This window comes from Lissotriton vulgaris, chromosome 3_2, assembly GCF_964263255.1.
Source record: "Lissotriton vulgaris chromosome 3_2, aLisVul1.2, whole genome shotgun sequence".
Lineage (NCBI taxonomy): Eukaryota > Metazoa > Chordata > Amphibia > Caudata > Salamandridae > Lissotriton > Lissotriton vulgaris.
Genome location: NC_141690.1, coordinates 152,344,504 through 152,359,469, shown reverse-complemented (window position 1 = coordinate 152,359,469; position 14,966 = coordinate 152,344,504). Strand labels below are relative to the sequence as shown.

The 14,966-nt window shown below is 43.0% G+C and overlaps 1 protein-coding gene across 3 annotated transcripts in view; it reads left to right on the top strand.

Annotated features, from left to right (window-relative positions):
- The first annotated feature begins 4,092 nt into the window (after positions 1–4,092).
- The window catches only part of PPP2R2C (protein phosphatase 2 regulatory subunit Bgamma), a 516,687-nt gene continuing 505,813 nt past the window's right edge, over positions 4,093–14,966 (top strand). For 2 of the 3 annotated variants that reach the window (XR_015309779.1, XM_086964112.1), the window contains exon 1: positions 4,098–4,565. Coding sequence is in view for 2 of the 3 variants with exons in the window: in XM_086964112.1 (XP_086820238.1) it covers positions 4,502–4,565 (64 nt within the window). In the remaining variant the exon portion in view is untranslated. Of the gene's footprint in view, positions 4,566–14,966 lie in introns of all 3 variants that reach the window. The other variant, XM_086964113.1, reaches the window with a different exon arrangement.

Genomic DNA, 14,966 nt, shown 5'->3' with positions numbered 1-14,966 from the left:
ACCTCTCTGCAAAGCAGCACTGTGGCGCGTAGTGGAGGTAGCTGGTGGGCTAGTTTCACCCCAGGGATCCCCAGGATTCAAGGGGAGTTAATCCCCCAACTTAAAATGCCCCACGGGGCACGTTTGCATAGTGGTGAAGGGAGGGGGGGCCTGAGTTGACATGTGTGCAAACACACCCTGTGGCACGGTTTAAGTTGGGGAATTAATTTCTCTTCATACCTGAGAGTCCCTGGGGCCAACTAGCCCACCAGGTACCTCCAGTAAGCACCATGGAGCCGCGTTGCAGAGTGTTGGAAAAATGAGACGTGGCCTATGAACACCTCTCTGCAACGCAGCTCTCTGGCACATAATGGAGGTACCTGGTGGGCTTGTTGGCCCCCAGGGGCTCTCAGGATTGAAGAGAAATTAATTTTCCAACTTTAAACACGCCACAGAGCGTGTTTGCGGACATGTCACCTCAGGCCCCATCCCCTCCCTTCACCATTGTGCAAACGAACCCGGTGGCGAGTTGTAAGTTGGGGAATTAATTCTCTTTCAATACTGAGGGTCCCTGAGGGCCAACTAGCCCAAGAGGTACCTCCAGTATGCGCCAGGGAGCTGCGTTGCAGACAGGTGTTCAGAGGCAACGCCACTTTTTATACCTCTCTGCAACACAGCTCTGTGGTGCTTACTTGAGGTACCTAGTGGGCTAGTTTTACCGTAGGAACCTTAGGATTCAAGGGGACTTAATCTCTCAACTTAGAATGGCAACACGACGCGTTTACACAGTGGTGAAGGGAGGGGACAGGCCCTGAGATGACGTGTGCAAACACGCCCTGTGGCGCGTTTTAAGTTGGGGAAATAATTCCCCTTCATTCATGAGGGACCCTGGGGGCCAACTAGCCCACCAGGTGCTTCCAGTGAGTGTCAATGCGCTATGTTGCAGAGAGGTCGTGCAGGCTGTGCCCCTTTTTACACCTCTCTGCAATGGCGCTTACTGGGCGTACCTACTGGGCTAATTTCCCCCTAGGGACCCTCAGGAATCAAGGGGAATTAATCTCCCAAATTAAAACGGTCACATGGCATGTTAACACAGTGGCGAAGGGAGGGGATGGGACCTGGGGTGACGTGTGCAAACACTCCCTACGGCGCGTTTTAAGTTGGGAAAATAATTCCCCTTCAATCCTGAGTGACCCTGGGGGCTAACTAGCCTACCAGGTGCCTCCAGTAAGTGCTACTGCGCTGCGTTGCAGAGAAGTGGTCCAGGCTGTTCCACATTGTACATCTCTCTGCAACGCAGCTGTGTGGTGCTTACTGGAGGTACCTAGTGGGCTAGTTGGACCCTAGGGACCCTCAGGATTCAAATGAACTTAATCTTCCAAGTTGAAATTGCCACAGGACGTGTTTACACAGTGGTGAAGGGAGGGGACGGGGACTGAGGTGACGTGTGCAAACACGCCCTGTGGCGCATTTTAGGTTGTGGAAATAATTCTCCTTCAATCCTGGGGGCCCCTGGGGGACAGCTAGCTCACTAAGTGCTTCCAGTAAGCGCCACTGCGCTGATTTGTAGAGAGGTGGACTAGGCCATAGCCCTTTTCACATCTCTCAGCAATGCAGCTCTGTGGCGCTTCCTGGAGGTACCTAGTGGGCTAGTTGGACTCTAGGGACCCTCAGGATTCAAGGGGACTTAATCTCCCAACTTAAAATGGCCACAGGGAGTGTTTACACAGTGGTGAAGGGAGGGGACTGGGTCTGAGGTGATGTGTGCAAACACTCCCTGTGGCGCTTTCTAAGAGGTAGTTTTAATCCCCCTGCCCTACTATATATAAGGGGCTTACAGAGGAGGTCATGCTAATCACAGGGAGACCCCAACGCATAGTGTTCCCTAGTGTATGTAGGTGTTTTCACTGTATTCTAAGTGTCTTTTAACATAGCACTGGCTCTAGGACTGGTTAGTCAGAGTCAGTTACCACCAGCACCCGTCTGAAAAAGTTGCGGGTACAGGATGATTTTGCAACAAGGCTTCTTTCTGCTCTTCTGTTTGTTCTTTCTGCACGTTTTCCTTCTTCCTGTACTTTTCTTCGTCTTTGTTGACTTCTGTTGCTTCTTTCTGCATTTTTTTTTCTTTCTGTGTGTTTTTTCTTCTTTTTCACATGTCCTATCTCTGTAGGCATAGTTAGAAATTAGCATTTAAAAAACCTTTGAAATTCACTGAAAAAAACATATGTTTCAGGGGCGTTATAGTTAGCTGGACATTTCGCTCTACAAAACCATAGAAATTCTCCCATTATAGTTAGTCCAGCTGACTATAATTGCGCGCCCGCAATGCACTGCTGATGACTTCACATATTACATCACTGATGACATGGTCAGTGACATCACTCATGACATCACTGGTGACATCTCAAATGACATCACTGATGACATCATCCTTGTGATAGAGTGGCAGACCTCCTCTCGCCCTAATACAACCTTTGATACACACGTTCAAAAATAGAAACTAAAATTTTCAAAAAATGGACATAGCAATACCAGTTACAACAACCTATTCAGTAATTCTAAGCTCTACATACACATACACTCATTCACCAACAGTTCTATGTAGTCACTCATACATGTACTCACTCATCATATGTACTCATACACCTATACATCCTGTTACACACTGCCACTCATTCATAGTTACTCACACACATAGTCACTTGTGCTAATAAAGAATCAAACATCCATTTTCTTGCATATATATTTATACACACATCACTACACTTACTTCTACAGAAACGTACACATACTTACTCTTTTAAACAATCACTTATAGAAACACATACTTATTTATACAGGAACTCTTCCAATCTCTCACTCTCACATATACTCACTTATATACATCAATACTCACATATACTAGTTTAAAACATATGTAGTTACTAATAAAGACACTATTGACACAGTTATTCACTCACTAACACATTCATACACACACTCATCCACCCACACAGTTCTGCACACATGCTGTCTTCAACACATATAAACAGTGAGTCACTCATTCATGCATCTATGCACTAAGTAATACCCCCCACCGAACCATACAGACACTCATACTGAAACTCATAAAAACAACGAATAATAACCCATATAGACACTGATGTAGCTACTCACCAACCCATGCAGCCACTTATACACAAAGTGAGAGACTGATGCAGATATTTACATATTTAAACATTACTTGCTTACCCATGTATTCACTTAGATACACTTAATCAGTCAGTTATACAATCAATTTTACAAAAAAAACATCCATTTAGACACTTATTTACCCATTTATTCTTACATCGACCTTGAGATATACATGTCAAAAATATTTAATTTTCAGAAAGACACACATTCACTGAATGATGTCATTTGAGATGTCATCAGTGATGTCATGAATGATGCCACTGACCATGTCAAGAAGGATGTAATATGTGACGTCATCAGCAGTGAATTGCGGGCGCGCCAGTTATAGTTAGCTAAATGAACTACAACGGGGACATATCTATGGTTTTGTACGAGTGAAATGTCCAGCTAACTATAATGCCCCTGAAACCTATGGTTTTTTTCAGTGAAAATATATATATATATATATATATATATATATATATATATATATATATATATATATATATATATATATATATATATATATATATATACACACACACACACATATATAGACATATATAATTATTTTGGGGGGCTGTTTTATACAGCACGAACACCACTGAAGGTATTGGAGGGGTTTACATGAGCACCAATTACGTTGCACAAGGATACATTTTTTTGGGGGGGGGGGGGCGGCGGGGAGGGGGGATAGGCACAGGTGTAATTTGCCCAGAATCACAGAATGTTGAGCCAACGCCGTAACTCGAACCTAGTTCCCTGGCGCCAAAGTCAGCGGCTCTGTCCGTTATACCACATCCGTTTAGCACGCCTGTGTTAATCTGAGGTGAACTTTCCCTTGCCCATCCCGGTGATTCGGCCCGAGCTCCTTGTAAATGGCCTGCAGTGCCATTCTCTGCGTGCCTGCATGCTGATCCGGTGTGGTTGGCTCGCGGGAGGCGGCCTGGGCGGGGCCTGTTCTTGATGCAGCAGAAGCATATGACAGCGGCGGCGGCAACAACAGCTCAGCCCGACTCCTTTTGCTGCAGTGAGCTCCTCGCCGCGTCCCTGGTCGCCACAGGACCCCAGCAACCACCAGCGTCGGGAGCCAAGAGGGGCTGAGTACACTGCGCGCTGTGCTCCCTGCCTACGGACACACGGGCTGACACTGAGCAGAAGCGCCATCCCCGAGAACTGATGCATTGTTAGCAGACTGGAGCCTGCCTTTCTTTCCTCCTCCGCGGCCGCCTTCATGATGCTGTGCTCAGCCTCCCGGTGCCCTCTCCGCCCGTGCTAGGCAGCGGGAGCATGGATGGTGCTCTTCGGACGACCTCTGCCGATTCCACCCGTCCGCTGCGGAGAGGCATGCTGAGTAATCCTGCTGTAAATGGGCGAGGACACGCGAAACATTAACCACGGCTTTCTGCGAGACCACAGCTATGTGACTGAAGGTAACGTCCGCGCCTGTCCGTCCCGCAGCAGCACCTGCGCCGGCACACGCTTTTGCAATTAATGTGCTTTTACCCTAGGGAATCTCACGTGCAAGATGTAAAATGCAGCCTCTTGGATTTCTATTTTTTTTAATTTAAATATATATGTAGGTGTAATTATAACTATACATTTGAATGTTTAGCTCTATAGCTGTATACATCTGAATCTGCGTATACAAACAAGCTCACACGCACGTATATATGCGTGTATATGTATATATATATAGATCAACCTATAAAAATGGACACGCGCACACACATATATGCTTATATATAAAACATATATATATATATATATATATATATATATATATATACACACACACACATATGTTTGGGACCATCTATATGTGTAGCTATATATATACCTATATGTCCGTTTGTGTGTGTGTGTATATATATATATATATATACGCACCCTACCTACAGAGAGGCGTAGTAAGGGTTCCGTAGACCCTAATGCAAATGAGTAATATGCGCCCAGCTTCCCTCTTGATATAGGTCGTAACAATCAGCTATAATAGAGGGCTCCTCGCGTGTCTTTAGCCCCGGTGCCAGTGCACCTTCTGCACTAACGGTAGTAGCTATCTAAAGACAGATATATACCTCTAGCACATTTGTACATTCGTCGCGCTGCTCTAATAAGTCATATTAACGTTTCCCTTAAATTGATGAAATGAGTACTCTCCGCGGTTCGCATCCATAGCAGCCTCTCTTCTGCTGATGCACGCTGCATCATCACCGTTTCCAGCCCCGTCTGTGCGCGCGAGTGTGGGTGGGCGCGCGGAGAGCCCAGGCCAGTCACTATGTGAAAGTTCTACTGCAACAACCTGACCTAAAACAGACCAATCGCATGCGACCGATGCCCCTAGGGTGTTTAGAATGTGATGGATCAAAAAATGCTGTAGTAACATCACCAAGTGTCAAGGTGCTTACCATGTATTTGAAATAAGGTTCTGAATTATTTACTTTCAATACATCTGTATTTAGTATTGCCCCGATGGGGACCAACCCTTCGAGGGTGTGGGCGTGTGAGGGAGATTCCTTTTCTTCGCTCCTGTACGAATCTTCCTGGTTGGGCCTTTTTCGTTGGGAAGAGTAATCTCCTCAGGTCATGCAGATGTTTCTCCTGGGCCGTGGGTGTTTGTGTCTGTTGCTGACACCCGGTGACCGCGGTGTCGGGATGTGTCCCTGGCGCGGTGACCGGGCAGGGAGTGCATCTGCAGAGCGCGTTGCAGAAATAACACGTCTTGCATAATTCAAGCTCACGCCAACCTGATGTCTGGCCAATGGGAGGGAGGCAAGGGTCTCCAGATTGTGTCGTCATCTGATCGAGGCTCACTCATGTAACACGATCATGCCGCATCCTGTAATGTGACCAGCCGGGACCCTCTTACCTGTCAGCGGTTAGTAGGTCAGGGGTGTGTAGGGACCACGAATTACTGTGCGCAGCGCACCGCGAACACTGCGGCATTTACTAACGTATGCACCAATGGAACCAGATGGCACCTCCTGCGTGTGCGGAATACGGACTTTACAAATGAGTAGAGCAAGGGCGCTGTCACGTAATTTAGTGGGGGAGAAGGGTGGGTTTTGCAGCGCTCTGCCGATGTGAACTCTTAGTAGACTGCTGGAGGGGTGTTGTTAGAGACAACATCCAGGTGCTAGGAGGCACGCGGCAGCGGTTGCAACTAGGCTTCGGATGACAGGCCCAACAACCAATGCTTAGGGACTGTCATTTTGTGGCAGGTCCAGGGCCGGCCTTCACATGGGTGAGGTGGGCCGTTAGCATGGGTGAGATGGGCCCAGGCCCAGGGCGCCAATATTCTGAGGGGCGAATGGAGCTGTTTTTATTAAGGTTATGCCAACAGCCGCGCCCTTCTCAGCTTGCTCCTGCATTGTCCTTGCCTGTTCGTTTTTGTCTTATTTGCCAGTTCAAAGCGGTTTTAGTCCTTCATTATCATATGGCGGGCAATGTTTTTAACGCCCCTTTAGCCCCCTTCCTTGCCCTCCCTTCATCTTCTGACCCATGCTGACTCACATCAACAAAACCATCATCTGCACGAGGCAGCTAAGCTATCGGTGATGTAGGTGGGCTGGGGGAGTTCCGGGTTTTTTTGTATTCAGGCTCTGTACTCACCAGTGAACACAAAAGGGACCCCCTGCTGCCTCATTCAATTCACTACCATCAGCGAGGGTGCCAAATGTATCTCTGCCAACGGCCAGGGCGCCATTTAGCAAAGGCCTGCACTGGGTAAGTCTAACAGTGTCTGACCTTCTAGCCCGTACGACCTTCTGGCCTGAGTGTAAGTAACATGGGGACTGTGATGGGAGTGTCCTTACTGTCTGGGGTTAGTGCCCATTTTGTGGCACGCTGAGCAGTGTACAACCTTCTAGCCTGAGTGTAAATACAACTGGGATACCTTAATTGACGTCTGACATACACTCTTGCATTGTTCAGTTCAAAACGTATAAAAACACACCAGGCAGACTGGAAAATGTCTTCCGCCAGCAGCTCTTCACCATTTTGCAGAACTAACTGAGTACACTAGGAGTTATTTTGCACAGATGTTTCTACCTATGGGTATCTATATAGCGCAAATCTACCTGGAAAGCAATGCAGCTTTGAGCGTAAAAGTAGAGCAGAGTCATCCAGTGTAGGTCCAGGAGGGTCAGATCCAAGCCAGATGGTCAAGATATCCAGTGACTATGCAAGTAAATTCCATTAAGTTTCTCTGAATGCAGGTGTGGAGAGCCTGAAGGTCTTTCATGGACCTGGTCCTGCTGAACCTATGTTAGAGGCCCCTGGAACAGGGAAAGAGAACCTCTCCAGCAGGATCCAAAATGTGCATACAAAATCCATCCAGACATGGAGCTCTCATTAGCATGCATGATATACTGCTGTGTGGCTGTGCAGTGTCCTAGGCCGCTGTCAGAAATCAATGAGCGCTGTAATCTCCTGATTGCCAGCCCGTGGAGACCTGAGCAGCGAGAAGGTTATCCATGAGGGAACAGATGACCTCTCCTTACTAGGGAGCAATAGGGCCCTGTGCTTGGTGATGTCAAAAAACTGATTTATATTAAAATAACTGCAACACCAGGTACTTTCATGTTTTTATTTGATTCGTTGTTATGTAGGGTGCCACATGCTGTTGTGAGACCTCACTGAATTACAGCACTTCAGTGAACGCCTTCTAGAAATGAGGTACACGCCGTGTACAATCTACAGACACGTCATAGCCCCTTGCACCTATTTATTTAAGAGGCAATTGCAGTGGGTCCTGTTTTTAGGGAATTTCAGCCTCCGAAAATATGGGCAGTAATGAATGAAGATTCTGTGGTCAAGCAGGTGTCATGTCGAACTCTGAACCGGAACTGAAAACCTTCACCTATCAACTTTCTACCTGATTTAGGGTCTAACACTATTAGTACGCCCCTCATACCAGGAGATTTTGAGACTCTTTCTTAACCTTTTACTTTGCACGGTCTAGTCTTATTTTCTTCTTTCCGTGATTGTACGGCAATGAAAGACAGACCAAACTTTTTCACAATGATCTTATTGGGATTTTTCCCTAAATCATTTAGGTGATTTGTGGTGAAAACAGAAATCTCATCATCTGGCAGCAGACATCCAGTAAGGCGGGATTTCTACTTTGACTGACATCTGAGACTATTACAGTGCTCCTCGTACCTCCACTTTGGGCTTTGTGGTGCGTGGAAAGCAGAGAACAGAGCAGTCGTGGAGGTGCTGGAGAAGGGCGTGTTTAATTTTAGGTGGTCGAGCTCTACAACTACTATGGCAGTATACCTCGAATTCAAGGGTCGTCATTTCCTTGCACAGATGATTGATACCGGAAGTCATGCTGTAGTGAAGATTGTCTATGTATGTCTATACTTGTTGTTACTGACAGTTGAATTGTCCTGTTGCAGCTAGCCTTGACTATCACTATGTTGTTTCAAAGAGGTCCCAGTTTTCTGGTTACATCTGCTAAGGCAAGGGTCATTCAGTTGTTGATGGGCGACATGCGGTTATGATGGATTCAAGGCTTCATTGGTTAGCGCAGCGGCACCTTCCTCTGAGGCGTTATAGTGATACCTGCAGTAGATATTCTAATGTTTTGATACTGCGGTATCATGGTCATCCAAAGTATGATACTTTTGCAATAATTCATCAATATCAACCAGCTGAGGTTTTTTTTACTGCCATCAGGGGAAGGACAGGCTAAAGTGCCCCCACTATGATCTTTTGCTAGGTGCTTATTAGCTACAGCTGGTGCATTTATGCATTTGAGCTGTATTATCCCCTATTTATACAGTTTTTATTTGTAAATGTATCTAGCTAACATGCTAGGGATCACTGGAGCCTCCTTCATAACCACCGTTACATACATTACATATGATTAGAAAATATATTGGACCTGGATTCTTATTTGGTTGGAAGATCGTACAATGAATGCATGAATGATAGGAAATGTATATAGGATACTACATAGCCATGTGGTTGTTTCAGGATACTGACCTTTGACCAAGTCATTAAATGTATATTTCTCTGCAACTGCTACATTTTTGAGCAAAAGTTCAGATAGGAAAGAAGAATTTTGATATTTCACGGAAAAAATTTATGACATTCCATCACCTGCTGTGACATTTTATTTCAGAACATTCTCAATTCACATGATCAAGAGCTTTCATTACTTCAAATTCGCAGTGATTCAGTGGATGCAATGCATGCCCACTTCCTCCGGTTTCCCCATGACTGCAGTACTCCTTTTGATGATGAGTATTAAAGTGAATATTTGATCTTTAAACAATTATTCTGTTTCCCCAAGGGTAGCTGAATCTACACAGAGTGTGCCTCCTCCATGCATCTGTGTTTATGGTCGTGAGCTGTAGAGGGTGTGCTCGGGTGACCCTTGCAGAACAATTACAGGCAACAGGAGTTTTTAGTGAGGCAACAAATGAACCACTAGGGCCTTGTAGGAGCCATAGAAAGAGTACTGTGCATTGGTTTCAGCCAGTGCAGCTCTAATTCTGAGAACTACTCCTTAGAATACATCAGGCTTAGCTGTCAATTTTGGCATCCACTACAGGAAAAGGGGTTTTAGAACCCTACGGTACTAATGCTGTGAGGCTTCTATGGACAGCACACACCTTTGCTCAGCACAGTAACATATTTTCATGTGACATTATCTCATTAGCATTACAATAATTTATAATTGTTTACTTAAAATATAAAAAGGTGACATGTAGTCACTTTTTACATTACTTATCTAACAAACTATATAACTCAATACCCTAGACACATGTTACTGCATTTAGTCAATTATTACAGAACACTTGAGATACTTACTTTAATATTTGTAGCCTTGAAAGCCAGAAAACACTCTGCCCAGACTGCAGAAATGACTCCTTAATGTCCATTAATATCACCTTTGTTCTCATCCATTGGGTTATTCGTACATAATCTGCTGACACTGCTTTTCCGCTAATTAAGAGGTCACCTGGTCTTACCTTTTCTCTCCTAGTTAAGATCCAACCTATGACTTAGTGATTGCGTTGGAGTTCCTGCATTCATGAATGTGATTCTTTCTATGGCTTTTAGGTATCTCAGATACAAGTTTCTAATCTGAAAAACTGGTGGATGCAACAATGATGAAAGTTAGTGGTGGGAACAGATTGAGTTATAAGGTTAAATGAAAGGTTTCCATCAGAGACATGTTGCGGTTAAAGGTCAAATTTAGAGGAAAGGATAGGGGCTAGTGACAAAGTTACAGTTAGGTTTAAGATTTTGTCTTAGGTCATGATAGTGTCGGAGTAACGTTAATCCTATCGGTTATGGTCATGGTTTGGGATAGAGTAAGGATTAGCGTCAAGATTATCAGTAGGATTATGGTTATGAACAAGGCTTCGGTAAGGCGGAGATTAGGTAAGGGTTAGGTTTTGGAGCAACACATTAGGGCCGGATTTGTGTTCGATTTAGGGGTTATAGTTCAATACTATTTCCAAAGAAAATAGTTTACAACACTATACAAAAATATTGCAAATGAAGGAAAAAGTTTATTTTATACACACCATTTTTAATAACATTTTAATGTCCAAATAGTTTCATTGAAATTTTAATTGCCGTGGAAGATACAGCAACAACTGACCTTTTCATTAAAATGCATTTAGTTGTAAAACATTTCTCAAAATTCTTACTCAGAAATGCATTTAGAGGAAATTACACAGATCCATTTTCTACATACAATTAAAAGTCATATTTCCCCCTACTAAAATGAAATAGTATAACTGGAAATCATGCTTCCAGCATGTTGCTCTATAATTCCAAAAAGTTGTGTGGCCACACCCAAAACAAATTATTAGAAAGTTGAAGGACTACCAGTACCATAATGCCAAGCAGAAAATGAATTATGAAGATAACACAGCTGCCTAATCTCACTAGGACCATGCACCCAAACAAGCTTTGGCAAAGCCAATAGGTCTCACTAGAATCAGTCCTATTGGCTTTTCCAATGGTTTTTTCACCCAGATAGACACAGTGTGCAAGCATGGCACCATTTTGGAATGCTTTTGCTTAAGCCTTATGACAAATCATTCCTCCATGGCCAATAAGAATGTGCACAGCAGACGACCACCTTGGAATACTTTTTAATAAAGCTTAAGACAATGTTGTCAAGATGGCCGACGTATAGAGCATGCAAGCCAGCTATCTTCCAATGCTTTTTGAAAAACGATTCGAAAATGTATGCCCATGCTTACATTCACCTGCACACCATTTTGCTACACCTTACACAAACGGCATCATTCTTTTCTTTTAAGTTCTTTGTAATGTGTTTGAAAAGTGAATGAAACAGTGTGCATCTAATATCACGATTCATTCCTTTCCAAATCAGCAAATACGTCTTTCTCGATCTTTAAATCAGAACTGATGGTAATGACTTGCATCAAAGCTACTGTCTGAATATAAAGCACTATTTTACGACCAGGCAATACATTTTTAGATCTTCATTCAAAGTCGAGGGTTGCTTTCCTGCAGCAGGGGTCTCGGCTTTAGTGGTGCATAAATGGGCAGATGTGTGTGAAGGGAGAGATGCCTGTCATTCTGCAAAGTGTTGAACTGTGACCTTTCGGTGACAGTTGCTTAGCACACTTTTTAGAGACAGGGGACTATCATTCATGCATAAAACGGTATCCGTAATTTGTGAATTATTTAGGCTACATTTATTTTCTGCTTGTAGTAGAATAATCGTGCAAACTGTATTTTTTACAGTCTAATACCCTTACAGAGGGTTCTAGAGTAAAAGTATATCCATAAAAATATTTGAATGAACAGTCATGAGAAGGGTAATCGACATGAGCTTTAGGTTACAGATACTTTCAAGTGGTGCAGTGTAAATACATAAAACCCTGTCACAGGATGGGTCTGGTCTAAAGATTCACAAATTAAAAGCTAGTGGGGTTGTTCTGTATGTGTCCAAGTCCATGCCTGTGAATGATTGACGTAAGCCCAGAAAGACCCTGTGATGCCAAACAACAGGTGACTCAGGAATGGTATGAGATCTGTCATTGATTCAGGCAAGTAGCATTTTTGCTATTTTGCTTCTAGAACGTTCCCTGTGCAGTGGAGTGAAGGCCATTTCCTACAGTTTTGCTGTAATTTTACATCACCACTAAGTAGCACCTCCAGGCTTAAGTCTTATCTCACCTTACAGCAACGCCAACCTTGTGTTCACTCCTTCTGTAAGTGAGGGTCTATGTGTTGACCAGGCTGACGTTCAGACCTTTTTAGAATGTCAGGATGTCATCTTTCTGTTAAGAAAGACATGCTTAAAGAAGTAATGCTGAAAATTAACTTCAAAAGGAGTTTGCTTGTTTTATTTAATTTTAGTTGTATTTCCATACCGCGGACCTACCTTCGGGAGGAGCCAGGACATTTACATGGAGTTTGCAATGTGGTCTGATTCGAGATACTGGAGGTGTATTCCCATAATTTAGGCCCACATGTATGAAAGTTTCAGTTAAATATTTCCAAATAGCGATTTAATAGAAATCGCTATTTGGAGCTTGTTCTCCTTTACCAATAGCTTTGATAACCATAATCAGGAGAGGAATTAATTCTTCCATACATTTTTTATAAAGTTCTAGGGGGATTGAATCTTCGCCTGCAGCTTTTCCCAATGCTAGGGAGTTAATAGCTGCCTGTATTTCTCCTACTGTTATATCTGCTTCTAAGTGATCAGCTTGCTCATCCTCTATGTTCTGTACGACATTTTCTGTCAAATAGACTTTAATATTATCTCCTGTTGGGACTGTTTCAGGCGTATATAACTTTTGGTAGTATGTGGCAAACTGAAGTAAAATTGATTTAGAATCTTGATGTAATTGTCCGTCGTCACCTTTTATTTCCTTAATCAGCATTTGGGCTCGGTCTTCTGCCACTTTATATGCTAAAATTTTTCCTATCCTTTCCCCACTTTCATATTGATTCAACCTATATTTAGCTAATTTAGAAATGCTTTTCTCCCTAAAAATATTTTTCAAAACTAATCCTGATTCCATCAGTTTTAAATTTAAATCTTCGATTTCTTTTGCCCTTGTACAAGTAGTAATAGTAGCTAACCTCTTAGATAGCCTCTCTTCGATATTAGATATATCATCTAGTAATTTTTTACTCAAATTATATTTTTTCTTAAGAAGGGGAAACCCCCACAAGAGAGAGGGTCTTATAGACCTATATCATTAATTAATGCTGACGCAAAGATATTTGCAAAAATACTAGCAACAAGGCTTGCGTTACTAATGCCACAGATGGTTTCACCATTTCAACACGGGTTTATCCCCAAACGGGATACTGCCGCTCACATTAATACTGCTATAGCGGCATTTGATGTTGCTAGGACGTGTCCCACCCCACTCGGTATGATCCTTTTAGATGCGGAAAAGGCATTCGATCGCGTGGGGTGGGACTTCCTTTGGGCAGCTTTGGTTGCATTCGGCATAAAAGGTCAGTACTTGAAATGGGTTAAATCTCTGTATGATCAACCAAGGGGTAAAGTATGCTACTCAGGACAATGCTCACCTATCTTTCCAATTGAACGTGGCACACGACAAGGGTGTCCTCTGTCTCCTCTGTTATTTGCTTTAGCAATAGAACCCTTCTTGATTGCATTGCACAAGCAAGAGATGATTGTACCGTTTAAAAATGGCCTTAAAGCACTAAAAATAACTGCTTATGCAGATGATGTAGCGGTTTTCTCTACAAATGTCCCTGAAGCGATATCAGGTATTGGTATCGAAGCAGATAAATATGGTATGGCATCAGGGTATAGATTAAACATCAGCAAAACGCAAATAATTACAAATTTTACTTCACTAACACCAATGGATGGAGTATGTAATGTGGCAACATATCTCGGTGTAAAAATCTCTTCTAATCTTGATTCAATAATCGCACTTAACTATGAACCTTTATTAAAAGAAACTTCTCTTCTTCTTAAGAAATGGCATAAACTTCCAATGGGGATCTTGGGGCGAATTAACTTAATCAAAATGAAGATTCTACCTAGATTTCTATATCTTTTCCGGTCTATACCCTTAAGAGTATGTAATACTTATTTTAGCAGACTGGAGGGTATCATTAGCAGCTTCATATGGGGGTATAAGAAAGCACGACGGGCGATATCTCTGCTTAAACTCCCCTATGACCAAGGTGGACTTGGGTTACCAGACTTTAAATTATATTATTGGGCTGCTTTTTTAACTCGTTTTCGCAGCCTACTTATTTCCGACAAATGTCTTTAGTTTCATAAATTCATATTAGGGGAGGAGGCAATTATGTTTTTGTACAGACTCAATGACCCCAACTACTTTAAACGAGTACGGTTCAAGACGATTCGAGACACAGTAAATATCGGGCGATCTATCGTTAATAGGAATAATATCTCCCTATTTCATGCTAAAACACCACTCTGGTATAATCCAGGGTTACCAGGTGTTTTTCATGATCCAGCTAGTTTTATGTTTTCGGATAATGGCATAAATAATCTGGGAGATCTGTATGACCATACTGGATTTTCTACTTTTGAAAAGCTAAAGATGATGTATAAATTACCAGAAAGGGCTTGGTTTATATACAATCAGATCAAGGATTATATTATCCGTAGAATAGGCCTTGATAGTTTATCTGAATCCGAAATCTGGAGCTGTATGAATAGGGATTCTGACAAGGCACTGATCAGCTGTGGTTATAAGACTTTCTCTATCTTACACAAGGATGACATTAGTAAGGTGGCAGAAAAGTGGAGTACAAAGCTGGATGTGAATGTAACACCAGATATGATAACCTCCTCGCTAAATAGCCTA